Source organism: Chironomus tepperi, unplaced genomic scaffold, assembly GCF_022539635.2.
Source record: "Chironomus tepperi strain 1889 unplaced genomic scaffold, CSIRO-AGI_Ctep_v1 contig_137, whole genome shotgun sequence".
NCBI classification, from domain to species: Eukaryota; Metazoa; Arthropoda; class Insecta; order Diptera; family Chironomidae; genus Chironomus; species Chironomus tepperi.
Genome location: NW_027226259.1, coordinates 1281171 through 1301399, shown reverse-complemented (window position 1 = coordinate 1301399; position 20229 = coordinate 1281171). Strand labels below are relative to the sequence as shown.

At 31.0% G+C, this 20229-nt stretch overlaps 1 protein-coding gene across 1 annotated transcript in view; it reads right to left on the bottom strand.

The window, feature by feature from the left end:
• LOC139087737 (matrix metalloproteinase-2-like) overlaps nucleotides 1-19171 on the bottom strand; it is a 34753-nt gene extending 15582 nt beyond the window's left edge. Inside the window, exons 1-2 of the mRNA XM_070636640.1 lie at nucleotides 18491-19171; nucleotides 14492-15038 (exon numbers count right to left, since the gene is read on the bottom strand). Of these exons, the coding sequence (XP_070492741.1) occupies nucleotides 14492-14629 (138 nt within the window). The 5' untranslated portion in view covers nucleotides 14630-15038; nucleotides 18491-19171. The remainder of the gene's footprint in view (nucleotides 1-14491; nucleotides 15039-18490) is intronic.
• Nucleotides 19172-20229: the final 1058 nt, after the last annotated feature.

Sequence of the window (20229 nt, the reverse complement as noted above, 5' to 3'; positions counted from 1 at the left end):
TTAGATTAAGGCAGTGGCGATGATGATCACATATGAAAATAAATAAAAAAAGAAGAAAATTTAATTAAAATTTATGTATGTTCATAAAAAGATTTTTGTTTTAAAGTGTGAGATGCGTAGTAAAACCATAATAACGAGCAGTCGATAAATCTTCCAAGGAGGAACTCAAAAATACATTTTTCAAACATTTTAAGGGTCCACAACAAACTTTGATTGAGTGAAAAGTTTTTGATTTGATTTGAAAGAAGCTGTAGCGGAAAGAATTTTGAGATTTGAACTTTTTGACCTTGATTTGTAGTAAGATTTATTTTTGTCTTAGTTATGTTGATGCTGTATTAATCAGATCACTTAGTTTTGATAGAATAAGAAGATATGTAGATGTAGGAACATGAGAGCTTAATTTTTATTGCCTTACACGAATTTTAGAGGATTAATTAACAATATTTCTTTTGTATAATTAGTCGAAACATTATATGTAAATCTATTAAAATCCCTTGAACATGATAGTGCTTAAATGAGATTAAATGATGTTTTCAAGACCGACTCCCTTGAAAACACTTTGATGTAGTCAATGTTTTTATTCTTCATGCTAAATCTTGGACTTGTTTGAATTTACAATTTTCAATCTTATCCCTAATCTAATCGACATGCGGTAAATGGCTATCTTCCATCTTATGGACAGCGCTTTAATCCGCACCAATCCAGTAAGCCTCACATTGCTAATATTTAAGATTATACCTCCCAACACATCTACAAATTCACTCCCAAGGCTACCCAAGGGACTCAAAAATCAAATCATCATCACTTAAAAGAAAATTGATGGTCGCCATAAAGCTTATCATCAACTGATTCTGATAAATGGTCGTCAAGACACAATCGACTGTAATAGTTCTAATTAGTTTGGGTCAGAAAATTGGTACCTTCATAAATGGTCTCATAAATTGAAGCTAATTGAGCTAACAATCTTTAAATGTTTTATTTTCTGTAGTTTATACTGATAAATTGATAAGGGTTTGGTGAAATTGGATATACTGTTGGATAATATAGTGGAAAACTGTTTGTGGACTAACATAAAATTGATATATTTTTAATATGGGTTAAAAATAAATTAATAGTTGATACAAGAGTCATGTTTTAGTTGACAATCTATAGATTGTATAGTCATTTTATAGAACAAAGCAAGTCCAACACTCATTAGCGTTTAAATCAATAAACAATTTTGCTATGCACATGTTCTAGCTAATCTATTGCGGGTGTTTTAATCTATAAAGATTGATTTATTGAATATTTTTCCTTGTTTTTTCTAAAAATAGTATAATCAAGTTCCTATGCAGCAACATGAGTGTTCAAAATTCTAAATTTCTCGCATCTTGCACATCAAACAGTAATTGGTAATCAGTGTGAGGTCAAAGATTGCCATCGACATTTCATCTCTTGCTTAATTGCCATCGAGTTCATATAACATTTATTGACTATTTGCCTCTAATTAATTGAAATTGTCCGGAACAAAAGATTCCATTTGTGGACTTTCATTTCACACCTCAAACAACAATGATTTTCAATCGAATCGAGTAAAATTTTATAAATTAATTTATTGTTCTGTTTGTTTATTTCTAGCCACAATAGTGTATCCATATTGATAGTGTCATCAATTCTGTCTGCGTGTGTATAGACCATAGAAATTTAAAAATTTTCAAATATTTTCACGCAATTTTAAAATTCATTGTATGTGGTCATAAACTCACAAAATAAGTTACGTGGTGGCATGTTTCATGTGGTTTATAGACTTTTACTCTATTGTCACTTTATGGTGCGTATGAGGAATCAATAATAAACAGCAATAATAATAAAAATAAATTCTAAAAGTAAATAAATCAATAAAAAATGGACTGAAAACTGTAATAAAAAAATTCAATCCCCAATAGCATGAATGAGGGAATTGACATTTCAGACAAACTCGATTGCTTCCGCAAAAAATAGAGTATGGAGTCTTGAATATGCCTTAGAGAGATGAGAAAAGTTATGACAAGCGAGAATAAAAATTATTGATGAGTCGTGAATTGAGAGCTGGGATTTCATTTACTCTCAAGGCAATTTCCATAGAACATTCGTTGTTAATTTAATTAAGATTGTCGCTCTAAATATGTTTAAGCTTAATAGATATACACATTTATAGACATAATTACAGTAACACGAGATATAAAAGCTAGAGTTGAAGATTAACCAGCATTTATTTTGTCAGCTAGTAGCTGCATGTCATTTTGACTATACTGCATAAAACTAGATAGAGTGCGTTTCATGCACAGCCTCAAGTGCAATTCGAACTTAATTTTTTCTCATCATACATGAATAAATTGAAAAAAAAAAATATCAGCGGCGGCTTCTTTATGCTCATTGAGACTTTTGGTTATCTTCTCATTTGACACATTTTCAGAGCTACAGAAAAAAAAACTTGAAATTTTCCATCTGATGAATTAAAATCTTTTGATTGATTGGCTATAAAAAGAATTTTGTAATTGAGACATTTTATGTTGTCGCTTCAAGTTGATTGAATATCATTTTTATGGTGTGGTGGGAAAAATAGGAAGTGATATTTTACTGCATAAGACATACTAACGACACAAATGAAGAAGGATCTGCCATGGGATTTTAAAGACTAAAGGCTAAACCTCAACATCTCCCTCAGATATCACAGAGATAGAACATGAACTTGTTCCTCTAGCATTTCCCCGAAAATCCTAAGCATCGCAATATTCTCAATTCAATTTAGCAATTTCAGCACTCAACAAACTTTTTCAATAAAACAAGTAACAAGCACAAAGTGTAAACATGGAATGAACAAAAAACATCAGCATGACATTAATTCAGCTATGATGCAAAATGTTACGTAAATCATCTCGTCAACTTGCAATTTTATCTTGAAAAAGAAGAAAAGAAGAGAATATTATTGTATAAAAAAGTTGTACAAAATGCAATATCTATCATGTCAAATACACATGTCGATTGAACTACTTATTGAATATTTTCTTCTATGCTGCTTTGTTTAGAGGAGTTTTTGTGTTATGTTGTTGCTGGGGGTTGTCGATTTGTAAGGATTTATGTGTTAGTAATGTTGGAAATAATCAAAATCTCATTTTCTAAATCTTTAGACCCGAGCAGCATATTGAATAAAACTATAAACCAGCAAAATGACATCGTGCTTTTCGGGCAAGGAGCTACTGTATTTACAAATTGAAACTGCTGTCGAATAAATTTGAATTTTATCAATTTACAAAATCAAAACAACAAATTGTTATATTTTTTATTTGGCTATCTTGACCTGTCAATTGCTGTCGCTGCTCATTACATCTGGTCTCAATTCAAATATTAATATTTCTATAAAACGGTCTTTTTGATCAATTGCGAAGAATATTTTAGCACAGAATCCGTAAATTTACTGTCTCTAATTGATTAATTTGTAGCAATTACTCGCCAATCGCATGACTTAATAACATTAATTCTGTAAGCTGATAATTGCATTTTTACTGACAGGCGTAGATTAAATTCGAACAAGACAAGTTTTCTTGCTAAATAATCAAATTAAAAGTAAGATTTAATGATGTTTACTGATATATTGAATTATTATTGCTATTATAATGGAATTTTAATCCTTTACAAACAGTTTTTATGTATTATGATTTGAGTATCATTTTTATTTATATTTGCTTAGCACTCACTCTCTGTCTCATTAAAACAATATCGGAGTGGAATAAATTAGAAGTGGTATGAAAGGGATCGCCGATGAGTGTGAGTATAGAATGAATGTGTGGATGAGAATTTACAGCGCATTATCTTTAGGAATAGCTTGAATCAGGACTTAAGAGAGTAGTATAAGGTAGTACCAATAACTTCAAAATCTCAAATCTCAGTCCTTAAATGCAGTGACAATTCACGATAAGGTTCAAGCGTCTCAGATATAAAACAATGTTTCAGTACCACGCCTCGATAAATAAATATCCATAATCACGTCACTTAGTCATAAATTTCCGCTAAATTAAATAATAATTGGAATAAAACAATAGTTCAGAAATCTTAATTGTATATCTCTAAGTCAATGAAATGGAGATAAAATCCAATAATGTAGACGACGACAATGAATATTTGCCGTATACTATAAATACACAAGAAACGGCGCTAAAGTGTCACCAAAGCAATTAACTTTATTGCTTGTGCAAAAACAGTGTCATAAAATATTAAAATCAATTACATAAAAGCATCTCAACGAAGAGATATATGCTTGTTTGTATATCCATACACACACGACATAATGTGTTATTTATTTTGTGGAGAAAGACACATACACACACTCACAATTCATATTGTGTATATGCAATAATGTTCTTCCTTTCCATTATTATTTGCCTTCATTCTTATTCTTAAAATAAGGAACATAAAGATCTTGAAACTCAACTCAATAAGTCGTTTTTGGAGTTCATTAGACAAACATTTTCATTTATTCATGGAATGCTTAATAAGACGGCACATATAGAACAGAGTGAGGAACAGAAAATGAGGGAGAATTTCAATGTAGATGGTAAGAAATAGCAATTGGTAATTTAAATTTTCATTAATCTCAAATTCAATATCTTTTCAATTAAGATTTCAATTTTCGATTTTTATCGCTTTTATGCTATGCGGCTTTTAAGTACAGTCGTGTCGGTGCATTTTAAGCATGCATAAAATTTAAAATTCCATGCAATTTTGACTCTTATTTCAACACTTCAGACAAGTTTATTAGCAAATAAACAAGTGCAGCAAGATTGCGTGGAGTCAGACGAAATGTAAGTTTTTGATAGAAATAAGGCATTGAATTGAGAATTTGTAGCATTTACAAGTCACAAACGTAATGTCACATCGGATTCCATTAGCATCAAATGATGTCAAGTTTAAATTTTTTCTACATTAATTAAACTTTTCAAATGAAGAAAAAAAATCAATCAAATTGCAACAATTGTGCATAAAAATAAAGATTGACAGACATATGACTCAATATTGCACAATATTGTGTACAATTGCTCAATAATCCTTATAAGGGTAAGGCACGACAGTAGACAAAGTAGATCTGATTTTTTTATTCCATAAGCAGCATGTCATCCACATGATAGTACACAAGCAATGGGACTATATATTCTCTATGTAATAAATGCAAATTCTTTTTTTTTCGCTATCACATTTGCAATGCATGAGAGAACAAAGTCATGGTCGAGTTATGCTGATGAAATTCTTTTTTTGTTTGTTTCTGCCTCGCATTAGATTTAAATACATTCATGTTAATTAAGTGAGATAATTTAATGACAATGAAAGAGATTTTTTTTTCTGATAACAACTTATTTTCTTGTGTTACTAGTGACTAGTCGCCATGCCATTAAAGTCGACTAAATGCAAATAACTATAAGGATCAGCTGTAGGAAAAAATTATAATGAACCTGCAAAATCATATTTCACGATTTTAATACCTTTATAAAAAAAACGTAACTTATCGCCAATATAATTGATTATATATTGAACAGGGGTAGACAGCAGTAATGCGCGATGGATGGTAAAAAATGCAAATTAAATTTCCATGGTAATGGTTGACTTAATAATTGGAATTAAATTCATTATAATTCAATAGAGACGAAGAAGAAGGAGGAAGTAATTTTAATCTACATCAAGTCAGTACCTAGCTTCTAGCTGGATGAAATGTAGATTTTTAATTAGAGAGATTGAATTTTTACTCTTTTAAAAAAAATTCTTACATGCACAGCTTGGTGCGCGAATTTCATCAGGAATTCCTATCAAATTTCAAACTGAGAAACAAAAGTTGTTGGAGCAAAATGAACAAAAGAATTCACAAGGATGCTCATTTTTAATTAAATTATTTCAAACTTTATACTTTCACAGTTCGAACAGTCTTCTGGATATACCAGAAGCCTTCAATAAAAATTCATAGTCAATTATTTTTCTCTCTCATTCTCCCCCCTACAATATCCTCAATTTTTTCATATAATCGAATCCAAAAATCAATTAAATCGAATGGATCAGAAATAATAATAAAAAAATCCAATTAACAAGTCGATTCTATCAACTGTTTGGATATATTGTAGTCCATCTATTGCAATATGGAATTATTACATTATATCTATGTGCATACAATTCATATCCGTATTTATTCAATAGTCTCTGACCTCTCTCTTGGGAATACCATGTGAGAGTCAGGCAAGCAAGCAGGCATGTGAAGCACATCATGGAGATTGTGTCGAGTAAACACAAAGAATTAAATTTTTTTTTGTTAAAAATTTTATTTCATTTTCAGTTTTTTTTGTTACTTCTGAAAATTAAAATGAATCAACGATTAAAATGATTTTGTTTGTCAGATTGTTTGCTGTTTTAGGGATGATTCAGAAGTGATGTCAAACTTACCAAGCAATTCTCGATCATCGAACTCAAAAGGTCAAACAGGTTTTTTAAAGTTTGCCTGGAAAAAAGGGATTCAGAAGCTCAATTTAAAGATTGTGGCTCAGCTACTGTAGATGCCCCCTCATGTGTGCACATACATTTATTGTACACTAATATTTTATCATGTCAACTGAGAGATGAAAATTCAGCGGGAGATGACAATGAGAATTTTTGATAATTTTTCATGCAATGAATGTAAATTGTATTGACGGGGGTGAGATGCTTGGTCATTAAAAATTCATACAGCAAATTTGTTTTCGCAGAGATTTTTTTTTGCGGATTTTCAATTAAAATGCTGCGTTTATGAACTGCGCATAAAAGCTTCACATTGGAGGATCAAGAATTAAATTTCAAGACTTAACAACACCCATTACCAATGAAATTCGATTCCCATCTCCATCAATCTATGCTCATCTAAGAAATGCCCGAAAAATTTCATCCTGTCATCTAATCAAATTTGCGTTTAGACAGCAGTCATCCCCTTAATGTTATTAAATTCCAGCTAATTCAATTTTCTTCTCATAAAATCATATGTCTTTGCTTAGCAAATTAAATGCACGAATCAACGAGGTCAAATTACACATAAAACCCGAAAAGCAGATAAAAAAAATTGAGACTGAAAAAGTAAGAATTGCAGCTAATTTCTATTTATGGCAATAAATTAATTATGTACACACATATGGAATGACATCACGGCCAGACATGGCTTCCACATGATATCTTTTTTGCATAAAAGAATAAAATATATGAAGTAACATTGGAGACACACATGAATTTGTTTGTCTTTAGTGTAAACGGCGATGTATAAGAAGTGAAGAAGTAAAGGGAAAGGAAAGAGGCAAGAAGAATGAATGAAATATTAAGAAAGGCTTGTTTTTTATTCTTTTTTGAGTGGTTTTCTTATCTCTAAATGTGATATTGACTGACTGTCTTATGATAACGGTCATTTGAGATTTAAATAATATTTATTATGCATACTTGAAAGCCCCTTTTGATGCAAAAATTCAGTCTTTACTTGAATTTTGAAGAATAAACATCGTAAATATACAATAATTACAATCCGTAAGGAGTTTTTAATTACAGTTAGACTTTCCTACTAGTGCTCAGCTACATAAAATCTTAGAAATCATTCTGGTTTCTTCAAAAATGAAGCCAGAATTGAGCAAAGAGCGTCGTCAAAAAAATTTACCTCAAATTCCCATCATACTTGCCGTTGGCTCATACAGAATTAAGTATGTTGATATTCATATTGCGATATGTATTATACGAAATGAAAAAAAGCATTATAACAAAGTCTCATTCAAATTTAAAGGAAGAACGAGCAATGAATTCGAAAAAAACTTTATTTTTATATTCGAAAGAGAGAAAAAAATATTTATTTATTGTGGTGCGAAGTGAAGAGGATGAAAGTGAATGAATATGAATGAAAGAAGAAGGAGTGAGACGATGTTAAGTAGGGCCAGATTGCATAAATAAATTTTTAATTGAATTGAGCTTATAAATTTTTGATTCTTTGATTTCATATTATGAATTATAGAGTGTTATGATTCACGGTATTTTTAAAAAACATTCCCTAAGAATCTGGGGCATGCTGAGTGCTATAATATGTTTTAGATGAGAACGAGGTGCTTAATGATTGATTATGTGTTGTTTATTAAACGACAACTGCTATATAAAGCGATTTAATTTATTAAATTTTAAAAGTTTTAAACTCATTTACAGAGACCTTGAGATGTTCTTATAGGAGTTGAAATAACAAACAATGAACTTCATCAACAACTGCAGAAAATCTTGATTAAATTTTGAATGTCTTTAAATTGAGACAATTCAACTTTTATGGAACTTTAAACAACTTTAAAACCAATTTTATAGAACTTCCAAGTCGTTAAAAACTATCAATTCAATACAATCATTCTACATGCTTTTTATTGCGATATAAACTTTTCTTTTGACCTATTGAGAGCACAAAAGAATTGAAAGAATATAAAAAAAATAAGAGCAATAAAAATGTAAAGTGTGAAAACCCATGAAACGCAGCGATTTTGTAGCAGCACACATTGTCATCTGCTCGTTCTACCGGAAGATGTTCATACACACATGCAGTTTATTATTACTAAGCATTCAGGCATGTTTAGAATAAGAAACAAATTCATTTGACCTTTTAATTTTCTTTCGGGTCTTTTATGAGAATCTTGTAAATTCTTATTGTGGCTTCGAAGAAATTCATGCTGCTATGCAGTAAGATTCTTTCCCAAAATTACGAAAGAATCTGCGAGACACCTTGAGAATAAAATCTAATAAAAACATCTCCAACTGGCAATCACATACACGAAATCACATGTTAGGCATGTTACGCTCATGAAACATAATGTGATTGCAGCACATATAATGCTTATAAAGACATCATCATAATCATTACGATTAACACCAACAACAATAACATGTGACTTCAACTTTTCTTCTTACTTTTTGTGTCTCTCCAAAAATAAAATAAAAATGAAAGAGGCGCGTACAGACTCGAAATTGAATGTCATAAAAAAAGGGCATGATGAGGTCAAAAAGGCATATCCATTCATGAGAGTAAGTATGAGAAAGATGAAGGAGTGAGTTTAGACAGTTTGAATGCTAAGGGATTAGTGAGAGTTATATATGAATGTGCATGTAAAGTACACATCAGGGCGTTGTCATCAACTTCATCCCTGCCATATTTAGATGCTTCATAATTTCTCTCTGTTATAGCTCATGGCTTTTTACTGAAATAACTTTTTTTTTGTTGTTATTAAGTATAGACTGGGAATTATGTAAGATTTTCGTCTTCTTACTGCTAATTTGTCAGTCTTACTACTTACAGCAGTCAAAAGCTTTTCAGAAAGGAAATTAGCAAGAACAATGTAGTTTATTATCTTCAAAAAAATCATTTTTATAAACCTTACGTCATAATTAATTTTGACATTTCAACTTCCGTCGATCATATTTTTTCATTTTCATTAGTATGTAGACTAGCACTCACGGCCTTTTGTTTCACACATTTCGCTATAGATACTGTTATTTAATTGTCTACAACGATGAGTCACCGCACATGCAAAAATAAAAAAATATATTTGGCAACAATTTCACGATATGAATTTTTGACGATGTTTTGGAGACATTGGGGGGTCATTCACATGTGATGTGGACACTCTTATAGGTGTTGGTATTGCTTAGAAGCAACTTGACTGAGATGATGAAGGAGAGACCTTCATTTATTGAACTCTACAACCCCTAATTTCAGTAATAATCCAAAATTCTGACGTCATCAACAAACACTTCCCTTTGGTCTCCAGCGGTTTAATGACATCCATCAAATAAAAAGTAATGTAGTTTAATCGTTAAATGTTTAATAAAAATGTTCTCATGAAAGTTTCATTTCCCTTGAAAATATTATAATCCTCATTTTATTATGATTATTATTTTTTTTCTTATTCAGCTCACGATATATATTTGGTAATGTTAGCATACACGCAGAGAAAAAAAAATGTATATTTTGTGTTGAAGGATATGAGGGGCATCAAAGTGATGGCAATATATTCATACCGTACTGAATTAATTTCTGAGATAATCTTCATGCTAATCAATTAATGGAATATTCATGAAACAAATCCTTTTCTATACTAATGTCAATAGCTTTTATGCTGCACCCCACATGGGTACACTAACCTTATAATTTATTCTGTGCTACAAATAATTTTAATCACTGTAATTAAGCTCCTTGTCCCTTTTGTGTATTAATCAAATATTTTATACCAATCAACTTTACATAACCTCAAATGACTCTAGCATAAAGGTATTCCCTTGAGTGTAAACAACAAAAAATTAAAAGAATGAATGAAGCATTGCATGGCAGTTTAGTAAAATAGAAACAAATTTATGGTATTTCTTCGTCATTTTGGTTCTCTTATTTTTTTTTTATATACACATATTTTATACTATGAATTACACACCATTTAGTTTATTGAGTCAGTAGTCAAGTTACTTAATGGACTCTTTTCTCTGCCCACGGCTTCAGTCGGGAGGGGTATCGAGTCATAAGAAAAAATGAGTAAATGTTCTGAATATATATTTTTATGTAAATAAATAAAAAAATCGATACTGATCGCAGCTATTTCTTTTGAAAAAATTTTTCTATTGTGAATGTGAAGAGTGGTTTTATACTGCGATGATTTTGTGAGAATGCTCAAGTAATAATGTGGTGAATAATAAGCAACTAGGTTGAAAATTGATGAAAATCACACAAGGATTCAACTTGAAAACCTCACAAAATTTCCACAAGACCGCCTACAGTAAAAAAATTTAATCTTTTCAACAAACTCTTGAAGCCAGATGATGATAAAAGCGGAAATACTTGAGTGCATGCAAGTATTATTCAAGAAGAAGAAAGAAAATAATTAGAATCAAATAAATTTTCAAGAGATGTAAAAAAGTCATGGGGAAAGTCCGTTGAATGATGAAGAAATGTGTTCGAGAGAAAGATTTTAATTTTTTGCGAATGTATACCAAGGTGAATCACCCGCATCGCATGCATATAAATAGATACACAATTTTATATTCATTAAATCCACAGACCATGTTACATACAGTTATATGTGTAAATATAAAGTCTCACATATTCATCAATAATTAAATGTTTGACGAATAAATTCCTGGCTTATGAATGAATGAACGTGAAAATTTACGTATTTAAATAATTGAACAACAAAAATTGAGAATCTCAAAGATCTTCATCATTGCACGATTTCGCATTTGTTTCATGTTCTGCAACGATTCCTCAAATATAAAACACAAACAGAAAACGTAAACATTTGAATGCATACAGCGCATTTAAGCTGACTTATTTTGATAATATCATGCATACATTAAAAGTGTCATCATTGTGTCAATTTTCTGAGTTATGTAAATTTACGCAACGGAATAAGGAAAATGACATTAAATTGTAATTATCGAATACGGAACATCGGAATGTAAATGCATTAAAAAACGAAGATATAATATTTATTTGACCCAATTGTGCTGCCCGTTTCTCATTCTTGATAACATTTACAACATAGATTGGGATGTGGCAAGGGATGGGATCACTCACTGGACTAAAAATCGGTATTTGGACGGATATTTAGAATGAAAGTTATTTTGGACCCACTCGAGAAGAGGGTTATTTCAAGAATCAGAATCATTACAATCAAAGCTTCTTTTAGACTTTCTATATAATATGACATAACTGATTAAGCAATCCGATGACTTATAACTAAATTAAACTTGAATAGAGCGACAAAAAAACGAATAAACCTATTAAAGACGTCACACAGTGGATGCCCATTGTTTAAAAACACAATATTTGTTATTTTATGACATGCTTTAATTAATAAACATCAATAAGTGTTCGCACAGCAATTAAACATCTAACGCGTCTCAAACACATCAAAATTAAAAATATTCCAATGAAATTAAATTGTAACAAATGGAATGATGAGTTATTAGCAATCATCATGCCGTATATTTTTGCCAATAGCACGTATTAAGTTTATTGTATCTACGATGATAAATGCTTTTAGGTTAGACTTAGAATAAGAAGTCGTAGGAAAGTAAAAGATAAGCTTAAATTTATTGCGCATAAATTCTACCTTAGTAACCAGTAGTAATCGTTATAGGCTGTTCCATTCAGCAAGATTTGTTCACAGTTAATAAATGATATAAAATGGACATAAAACTACATCTATTTGCCAAGTCATTAACCCAAACCGAAGCTTTACATCCAGCTATCTACTAAAATTAAGCACAATCCTATTACCATTCGTCATTCTCCTCAAGCAAATTAGAAATAGATTATGAATATTGGTATCAATAACAATGGCATTTTATTATTATGATGAATCGACATCATGCCCTTGACTTTCAGTCGCCAAGTCCATTTTAATCGTCACATTTACAAAACTACACACGCATTCATCCAAGCGAGATGATCAAGAAGTAAAATTTCACCGCATGATACGTCAGTAAAATTATTGTCGGAAGAGAAATACAGTTAGGATCTTGCATGGTGTGCCATGACTCTGTTTATATTTGTTATTGTTATTGTCAGACACTGACTAATAAGGAAATAAAAAAGGGATGACTGAGTGAATGATTATAAGTTTATGGAACAATAATAAGTATTTGCGAGAAATTTACTTCTGTTTGAATAGCAGATTTTTGAAGTATCTGGAACGCCGCGAGGCATACGAAAGCTGCGAATTGGATGAAATGGAGGACTGAATGGTTCAAAATTGTATCGTTGTGTGACAGGTTCTAATTTTGGCATGTAGAAAGGTCAAATTTATTTTTATCTCAAATTGGATTTTTAGTACAAAAGAAGAAGTCAAACTCTTTTGGAACATGCTCAGATTCACTAAAAAATGTTTGAAAAATCGTCTACAGCTACTGAATGCCAGCCAAACTTCATAAATGATTAATCTTAAATTTTCTGTCTGTTTCACAGGAGTCATCCCAAAAAACCACTTACATGATTCAAATTCAACCCCTTTCACTCACTGAATGAACCAAAAAATATTTATTTGACAATCCATTGAATGGATCTCAATTGGATTTAACATTTCAACCTTTAAATATTCTCAAGTGTAAAATCATTTTCCATTGTGCATTTGGCAACTCACTTACAAATCACTTAATGTATGGCAATGGGTCATTCATCAAATTGTTCCAATCGTAGTATTTTACTCCCATCCTCAATGAATCCCTCAGAAATCAGGAGGATTTATTTGATTAAGATGGCAAAAACAAATAAATATGTGGATTTGACATGACAAGCCCTTCGACTCACTTAAAAGTTCATTTTTTAAAAATATTTTCCTCCTCGTCTCTCAACCATTTATATTCATTCATTCATTCAAGCTCTTTTTTTCAAGCTCCCATAAGAAAATGCCTTATTTGAGTATGAAAAACCTCAATTTCCTTTCTCTTTCTCGTTGCTGTTTCTTCCTCGTACCATAATCCCATTCATTTTTATAAAAATATGTTTTTTTTAGCAAAATTTTTGAAGATATGCTGCTGCACTTGCTGTATAGATGGTTTTTCAACAAGGACATTCAAATGTTAGTGCGATACATCATGACGACAATACATTTGGAACTAAGCCTTAGTACCAAACATTAGGTGTCTACATGATATGTACTGATCGGGATTCTGACTATCAAATTAGTTCCTTAACTCTTCAGACACTCAATTAAATTTCACACCAGTTAGTCACTAAGCAATAAAGAAATTTTAATCAGGAATAAGTGCGTCTTTCACCCGTCGTATTCCCAACATCATCTACTTCAATTTGAACTTCTTTATTTTCCATCCATGAATGAATGAAATGAGAAGAATACCACAAAGCCTAAGGGATTGCTGTTGAGGATACGAAAAGCCAGTTATTTCTCATTCAGTTCTAATGTTCTCCCGAGATCAAGTTGTAAAAAATCATCATACGAGAGACAGACAAATATATACAAAGAGAGTCAAGGCTTCATTGCAATTATATAGTTAAGCATGCTAGCCACTGACATTTATAATTGATAACATTTATTCGAGTAAGCTGAAAATCACATAAAGTGTGTATGTAGAAGTTTAGAATAGACACTGGTTTAATTTGAGATGAGGAATGGGAATTAAGAAGAGGAATTGCTTGGACGAGAGCTATACTGGAGTTGGGGTACGAATAAAGAGAATTAAAAATGGGGGTTCTTGTCTTAATGACTCAGTATAAATATAGAAGCGACTAAATGACCATGAACCCCTAAATATCAAGTGAGCAATCTTCAACAGCATCCAATTCATTCAATTTATATCGTAAGGAGACATCTCATCTCTTTAGTAAATTTATGATATTAATAAAGTCAAAAAATACAGTCATAAAATAAAATGTACATTGAGAATATGAAAAGGATGGAAAAAGTGCATGAATATAGCAAATAAAGAAGGAAGAACAATGAAAGAAACTTACCACATCATCACTATAGTCAGTCAGTAATTTATTGTTATTGCTATGCTTGCCGGTCCTTTCATGTCTCGGATGAGATTCAATATTTATGACAAGAATGAAAAATATAAAAAAACTTATCGTCCGCACTTTTGGATTCATTTCTATTTGTTTGTTTGATTTCTTTTTTCTGTGTTGGATGTATGTTTATGTATATTCTTAGCTTATCTCCCTCGAGAATGTTGTGCAACACAATTTTCCAACTAATTATCTATCTAACCTAACTTATCACTCTTTCGTATGTGCTTTTTTGTTGCAAAAATAGTAAACGGTGGCAGAAGTTAATTAAAAATATTAATAATAAATTGCTGACGATGACCGATGAGGCACTTTTGTGTTTCTATTTTTCTATTCTATCGTTCAGCTCAAGCTACGCTTCGTTGCTTGTTTCTTCTTCGTTTTTTTTTGGATGGAAGAGTTTAAGAGTATTTTTGCGTGAGTCTTTTGCTTTATGAATATTTTTCCTTCGTTACTTTTGGAATCCGTTAAACGCTCACTGCATACATATAAACTAATTAAATGGGAGAGAGAAATGAAAAGAAAATATTAAGTAAGTAAAATAGTTTTTCATAGATAAATATTCAATTATATCGACGCATTTGGTTGAAAATCTTAAGGTTGGTCCTTGTGGAATCTGGAATATCGAGCCACAAGTAGGAATGGAAATCTGTACAGATGCTTTAATTTTATTTGAGCTTAGTTCGATTCTTATAAGAGGCTGATCTCTGAGTCCATTATGTTACTGCCAATACAACAAGGATTAGAACAATCCCCAAAAAATTAGAATTTTCAGTCAACTAAGCTGCAATTGTCACCTCCTACAATCAAGATCCCAATAAATTCACAAACTGTCACCTCAACCAACCCATGTCCAAAAATAATGCTAATAAAGAACTTATATTCATTTCCATTCAATTGTTTATTCTATACTCGATGGTAGTATAAAGTTACATAGTCACTAAGGGGAGTGTTCTTTAATTATGTCATAGGTAAATTAGTTTATATCCTCCCAGTCTTTGTTGAAATAACAATTTACGGACTGTGTCGTAATTGTCTCCCCTTAACATAATGTTTATATACGGGGAGGACAATCCTCTTTTAGTAGATGTAATGAGTGTGGTAATGGAAATTTGATGAAGTTGATTTTGAAATTCTAGAAGACGAAATATGAAAGGTTGAAATGTTTACGCATTATCCTGAATATGAAGCAAGAAATTGGCTATGTTGGTCAAGTCAGACCTAAATGAGTAATCGACAAACTCGATAGCGACTTCCGACACTTAATGATTTTGATTATAATTTATGGAAAGTCATTGAAGGCGACATATCGTTTTTCAGTTAAATACTTCTATTTTTACACCTAACAAATTTTCTTCGCTTGTTGACGTATTTGGAAGTTGGACATGATGAAGATTATCGTTTTGTCATGGAAATTGAGACGATTTTTGGTTGTTTACTTTACATTTGGTTTGAAAGAATTAGTTTACTACGATCTTAATTTTTAAAATCAATTTAAAGGGCTTAAGTCATAGCTCAATGTCGAATAAGGTCTTGGAACTGAAATCAACTCACTTTCATGTAATATTCAAGCTCTAGCTAAAGTTTTAAATTAGTTAAAGAGCTAAAAATCAACATTCAGCTACAAAAAGTCAATATGATCCCACAGAGTGATCCAGCAACAATCCCATTTTCGTCATCAAGAATCATTCTCGCTTCCAATAAAATGAAGTCTCATTGTTCGCAAGAATTTAAAAAAATTCATTTTCATCATAAATCAAAAACGACATAGTCAGTAAGTAGGAAGAAGAAGAAGAAGTAGAGGAAATTTCGTCAATTATTAAGACATCAAATGATGTAGCAAATTCTTCAGCATTATTGTGAATTAAATTAAAAGTTAAAAGCATTTCTAATTAAATTTTCTCAATTTTTTTCTTGATGGAAAATTTTAAGGAATTACTTTGAAAATTTTTGACATTCGATGGTTTGAGGGTGACTTGATTGTGGATTTTATAGACATAAAATACAAATTTATGGACACCCAAATGTAAAGTCATAAAAAATTACATTTCAATAATTTAATTTTTATAACATAATCAATTTAGTTTCCTCCCATTTCCCGTCGAAAGTGATTCTTCAGGCTTCATGACAAGATACTCACATTTCATGTTACTAGAAAGGCTTCTGGTGTATAATTTTATTTAATTCTACTTATTATTATTTATGTTTCTATCACAGAAATTATTGTTGAGCACATCAAAACTTTTTAAGGAGTGTCGACCAAAAAGGTCTATATTTCATGTGCTGATCACGTCAAAAGGTATAGCACCACGCACTTAATTTAAATTTTCTATCGAATTTCAGTCACTATTTTTTTTCGTCGTTACACGACACATTTATTACAATTAATCATTTACATATGTGATACCACAATCTGCTTTGCTGCTGCTGCTGCTGCTGTTATGCTTATGCCTTCCGAAGATGGTATGAGTCAAATGAAATCTTTAACAATGGAATTTATTCTGTCTGTTGTTTTATTTTATATTTTTTTTTCTTCTCTCTTTTTATTTTCTCGTAATTGTGGCGCATGCCATAAAGCAGTGGAAATAAAAATGAGAAGGAAGGAAAAAAAAATTTGCAGCAGTGCAAAAAAAGGAAGAGGAATAAAAAGAGTTTACACTTTGCAAAATTTATTAGCAGAAATGCAAACAGTATATACACACAGTGGAAGAGCTATGATGATGATGATGATAATATGGCACATGAAGGGTGGTGGTGGGGAGGTTCGGTTGTGTGTTAAACTATTCATAGCAAATGAGAAGATTTGAACTCAAACCACCTCGCAAGAATGTACATATAAAATATATATTTTGTGTAGTATGGGAGTCGAATCAATGGCGACAGGAATGATGACGATGATGAAACGTGCTCTTCCGCAAATTACAGTACTATACTTGAAAAATCTCTTCTTTCTCTCGACACTGTTTGTGACTCGCACTCTTCAATGTGATGTATCATATGGAAATTATCACGCTTTGCAGATTTTGCTGTTTTTTGTTCCTCTGTTCTTCCTTTTTTTCCAAACACAATGCGGCTTAGATGAAGATATGCATGATACACACATGTCAGGGTGCTTCCGGTTGAATATACCAATGGATGTACATTTATATTCTATAAGATCCTTATTGATTTATGTTCTTCACTTTTACAACTACTTCTTAATGTCTCAACAATGATGATTTTTTAAATGCTATCTTCAATGACTTTTTTTTTCTTAATAGAATAAATTCCTGCAGACGTTGCAGAAATTGAATGGGAATTGCTTTCAAGTACAGGATTTTTTTATTATTATATACGTACGTAGCAAAGTGAGGAGAAGAATTTTTATTGAACGGTTTTTGTGTGTTGTGTTCTTGAAAGTGAATGTTTTAGGCTTGATTGCTGTGGATGCATTTATAGAGAAAATAATCTATAGCTTCTAAATCTCGCTGAGGTAGTTTTTTTGCGGACGATTTTATGTGTCGTGTGGGGAAAATTTTCTGAGGCATTTTTTCAGTGCGGATAAATATTTTTTTGTTTAGTTTAAGTTTATGTCTGTTTTGTGTGGGATTTGTTTTCCCATATTTTCTGATTCTACTTCTATATAGAATCTTTTTTTGTGTGTGTATGCTTGTAATTGTCCTAGATAGTTTTTCTACTTTCTTATTTATGCAAATTTTAATGGTTTTTGTTACTCGTGTAGCTTCGCATTTTTATAGGGGGTGTTTCATTAAAACTTTCACATCTCTAAGGACATACTCATGAGATGGAAAGGATATAATGAGTAAATGAAGTTTTAATTTAGAATTTGAATTAAAATGTGATGTCAAATATTATCAACTAGTGCTGTTATATACCCTTAAGATTTTCAAAAAATTTTCAACTTTTTTAATATAAAAAATAGATTTTTTTTATCATTTGACTTACATTTCTGTTATCTTGAGTTTCCTCCTCTTCGTTCTCTTTTGTTTGAATTATTTAAAAAAAATTCTTTCAGTTTTTCTCTTGTTCACAATGAAAGGCACTTGACTGTTCACTCACAACTGTTCCTTAGAACTCTGTTAATTTTTCATACTCAATATTCACTCAAAAAATGAATTTTTTTTTCAACATAAAAAAAACATAAAAACACATAAAAATTCTAACAAGACCCTTCACTAACCAGCATGCCGTAATTACTAATTTCTTATGGTTATGTTCTAAAATTACCGAAAATTATAAAACATCGAAGTGCAAACCGAAGAAGAAAAAAAGTTTAAAAACTCCACGCAGAATTTTTTAAAAAATTTATTTATTTCTATTTTTAATTCTTCCCGTCTGAGTTTTTCCTCTTTTCACTTTCAATATAAATCAAAATAATAAAAAAAAATAATATTCAAGAACTGCCGCTACACGTTCTTGTGCGTTTGAAATCAAAAAAGGAAATAAATCACACAAATTGATTGAACTATTTGATGCTATTTTTTCACACATAAAATAATTTTACTTTATTTTATAAAACTATAAAACAAATTTTCAAATAGTTTTGATTTTACAACATCAAAAAAATAATATTATTATAAAATAAAAATCGCGGACGATTGAGCTGTGTATGTCTCAACCGTGCGAACACTTCAAATGCACTGAAATACTATTTTTCTCCCGCAATAATTTTGAGAATTTCTTTTGCGTTTGTGTTTTTCTTATTTTGTGTTATTATACATCACACATATATAGTCAATATGTGTATATATCTATATATACATTCTCGTTCATGGAGAAATAAAGAAATAGTAGAAAAACATTGAGTTGAGACGAAACAAATTGAGCGAAATACTGGAAGCGTGTTTTTTTTCCTCTCTCGCTCGCTCACTTGCTCATATTAAATTCAATTTATATCACATCTAGCGCAGTTTCTTGCAATTGGTTCTTAGAATCGACTGCGAGTAATACTTCTGCGGTTTGTCTCTGGGAATTGTTTTAATTTAGCATTTTATGTCATTTCAATCATGGCAACTCTCAGAATAGATCAAAACAGAGTTATAGTGTAAGGATGACATGGTGCCAGCGTAGATCGAATTAAGGATCGATTGATATGAAATCAAAATATCAAAATGATCGGAAACTTGAAGAATCCTGGCACTACACTAGGGTATAACCAAAAATAGTTCAAACAACAAACTGTGAATCCTTGCCTTAACAAGTCAATAAAAGCGCCCAACAACCTCAAATTCCTTCAAATTTTCCTACTTATCCCTTCTCATTGTTTTCTATATTGATTAATTTTTTTATTTTCATTTTCTATGTAATTAATTAGGGGCTGAATTGCGTGCGATATTGACTAGTGAACAACGCTGCTGTCACTCTGCTGGTGGCTTTAATTAAAAGAAATTGAATTTCCTCTCCTCCGGTAACTTTCGCTCTCTATCGTTTGCTCAGTGCCGGTCAAATGAAATTATGTCCTAAAAAATATTATTATTGTTTCATTACTCCTCATCATGACTGATTAAAGGGTTGATATGAATCATGGGGATGGTTAATAGACTCCAACTCTATCATTAATCGAATTTTTTTTCTATTTTATTTCTATTAGACAACAAATTGGGAAAATGAAATTATCAATAATGGAAATAATAATTGCATTTTCGGATGGTATGTCCATCAAATCCCACTGACTTGGTTACAGT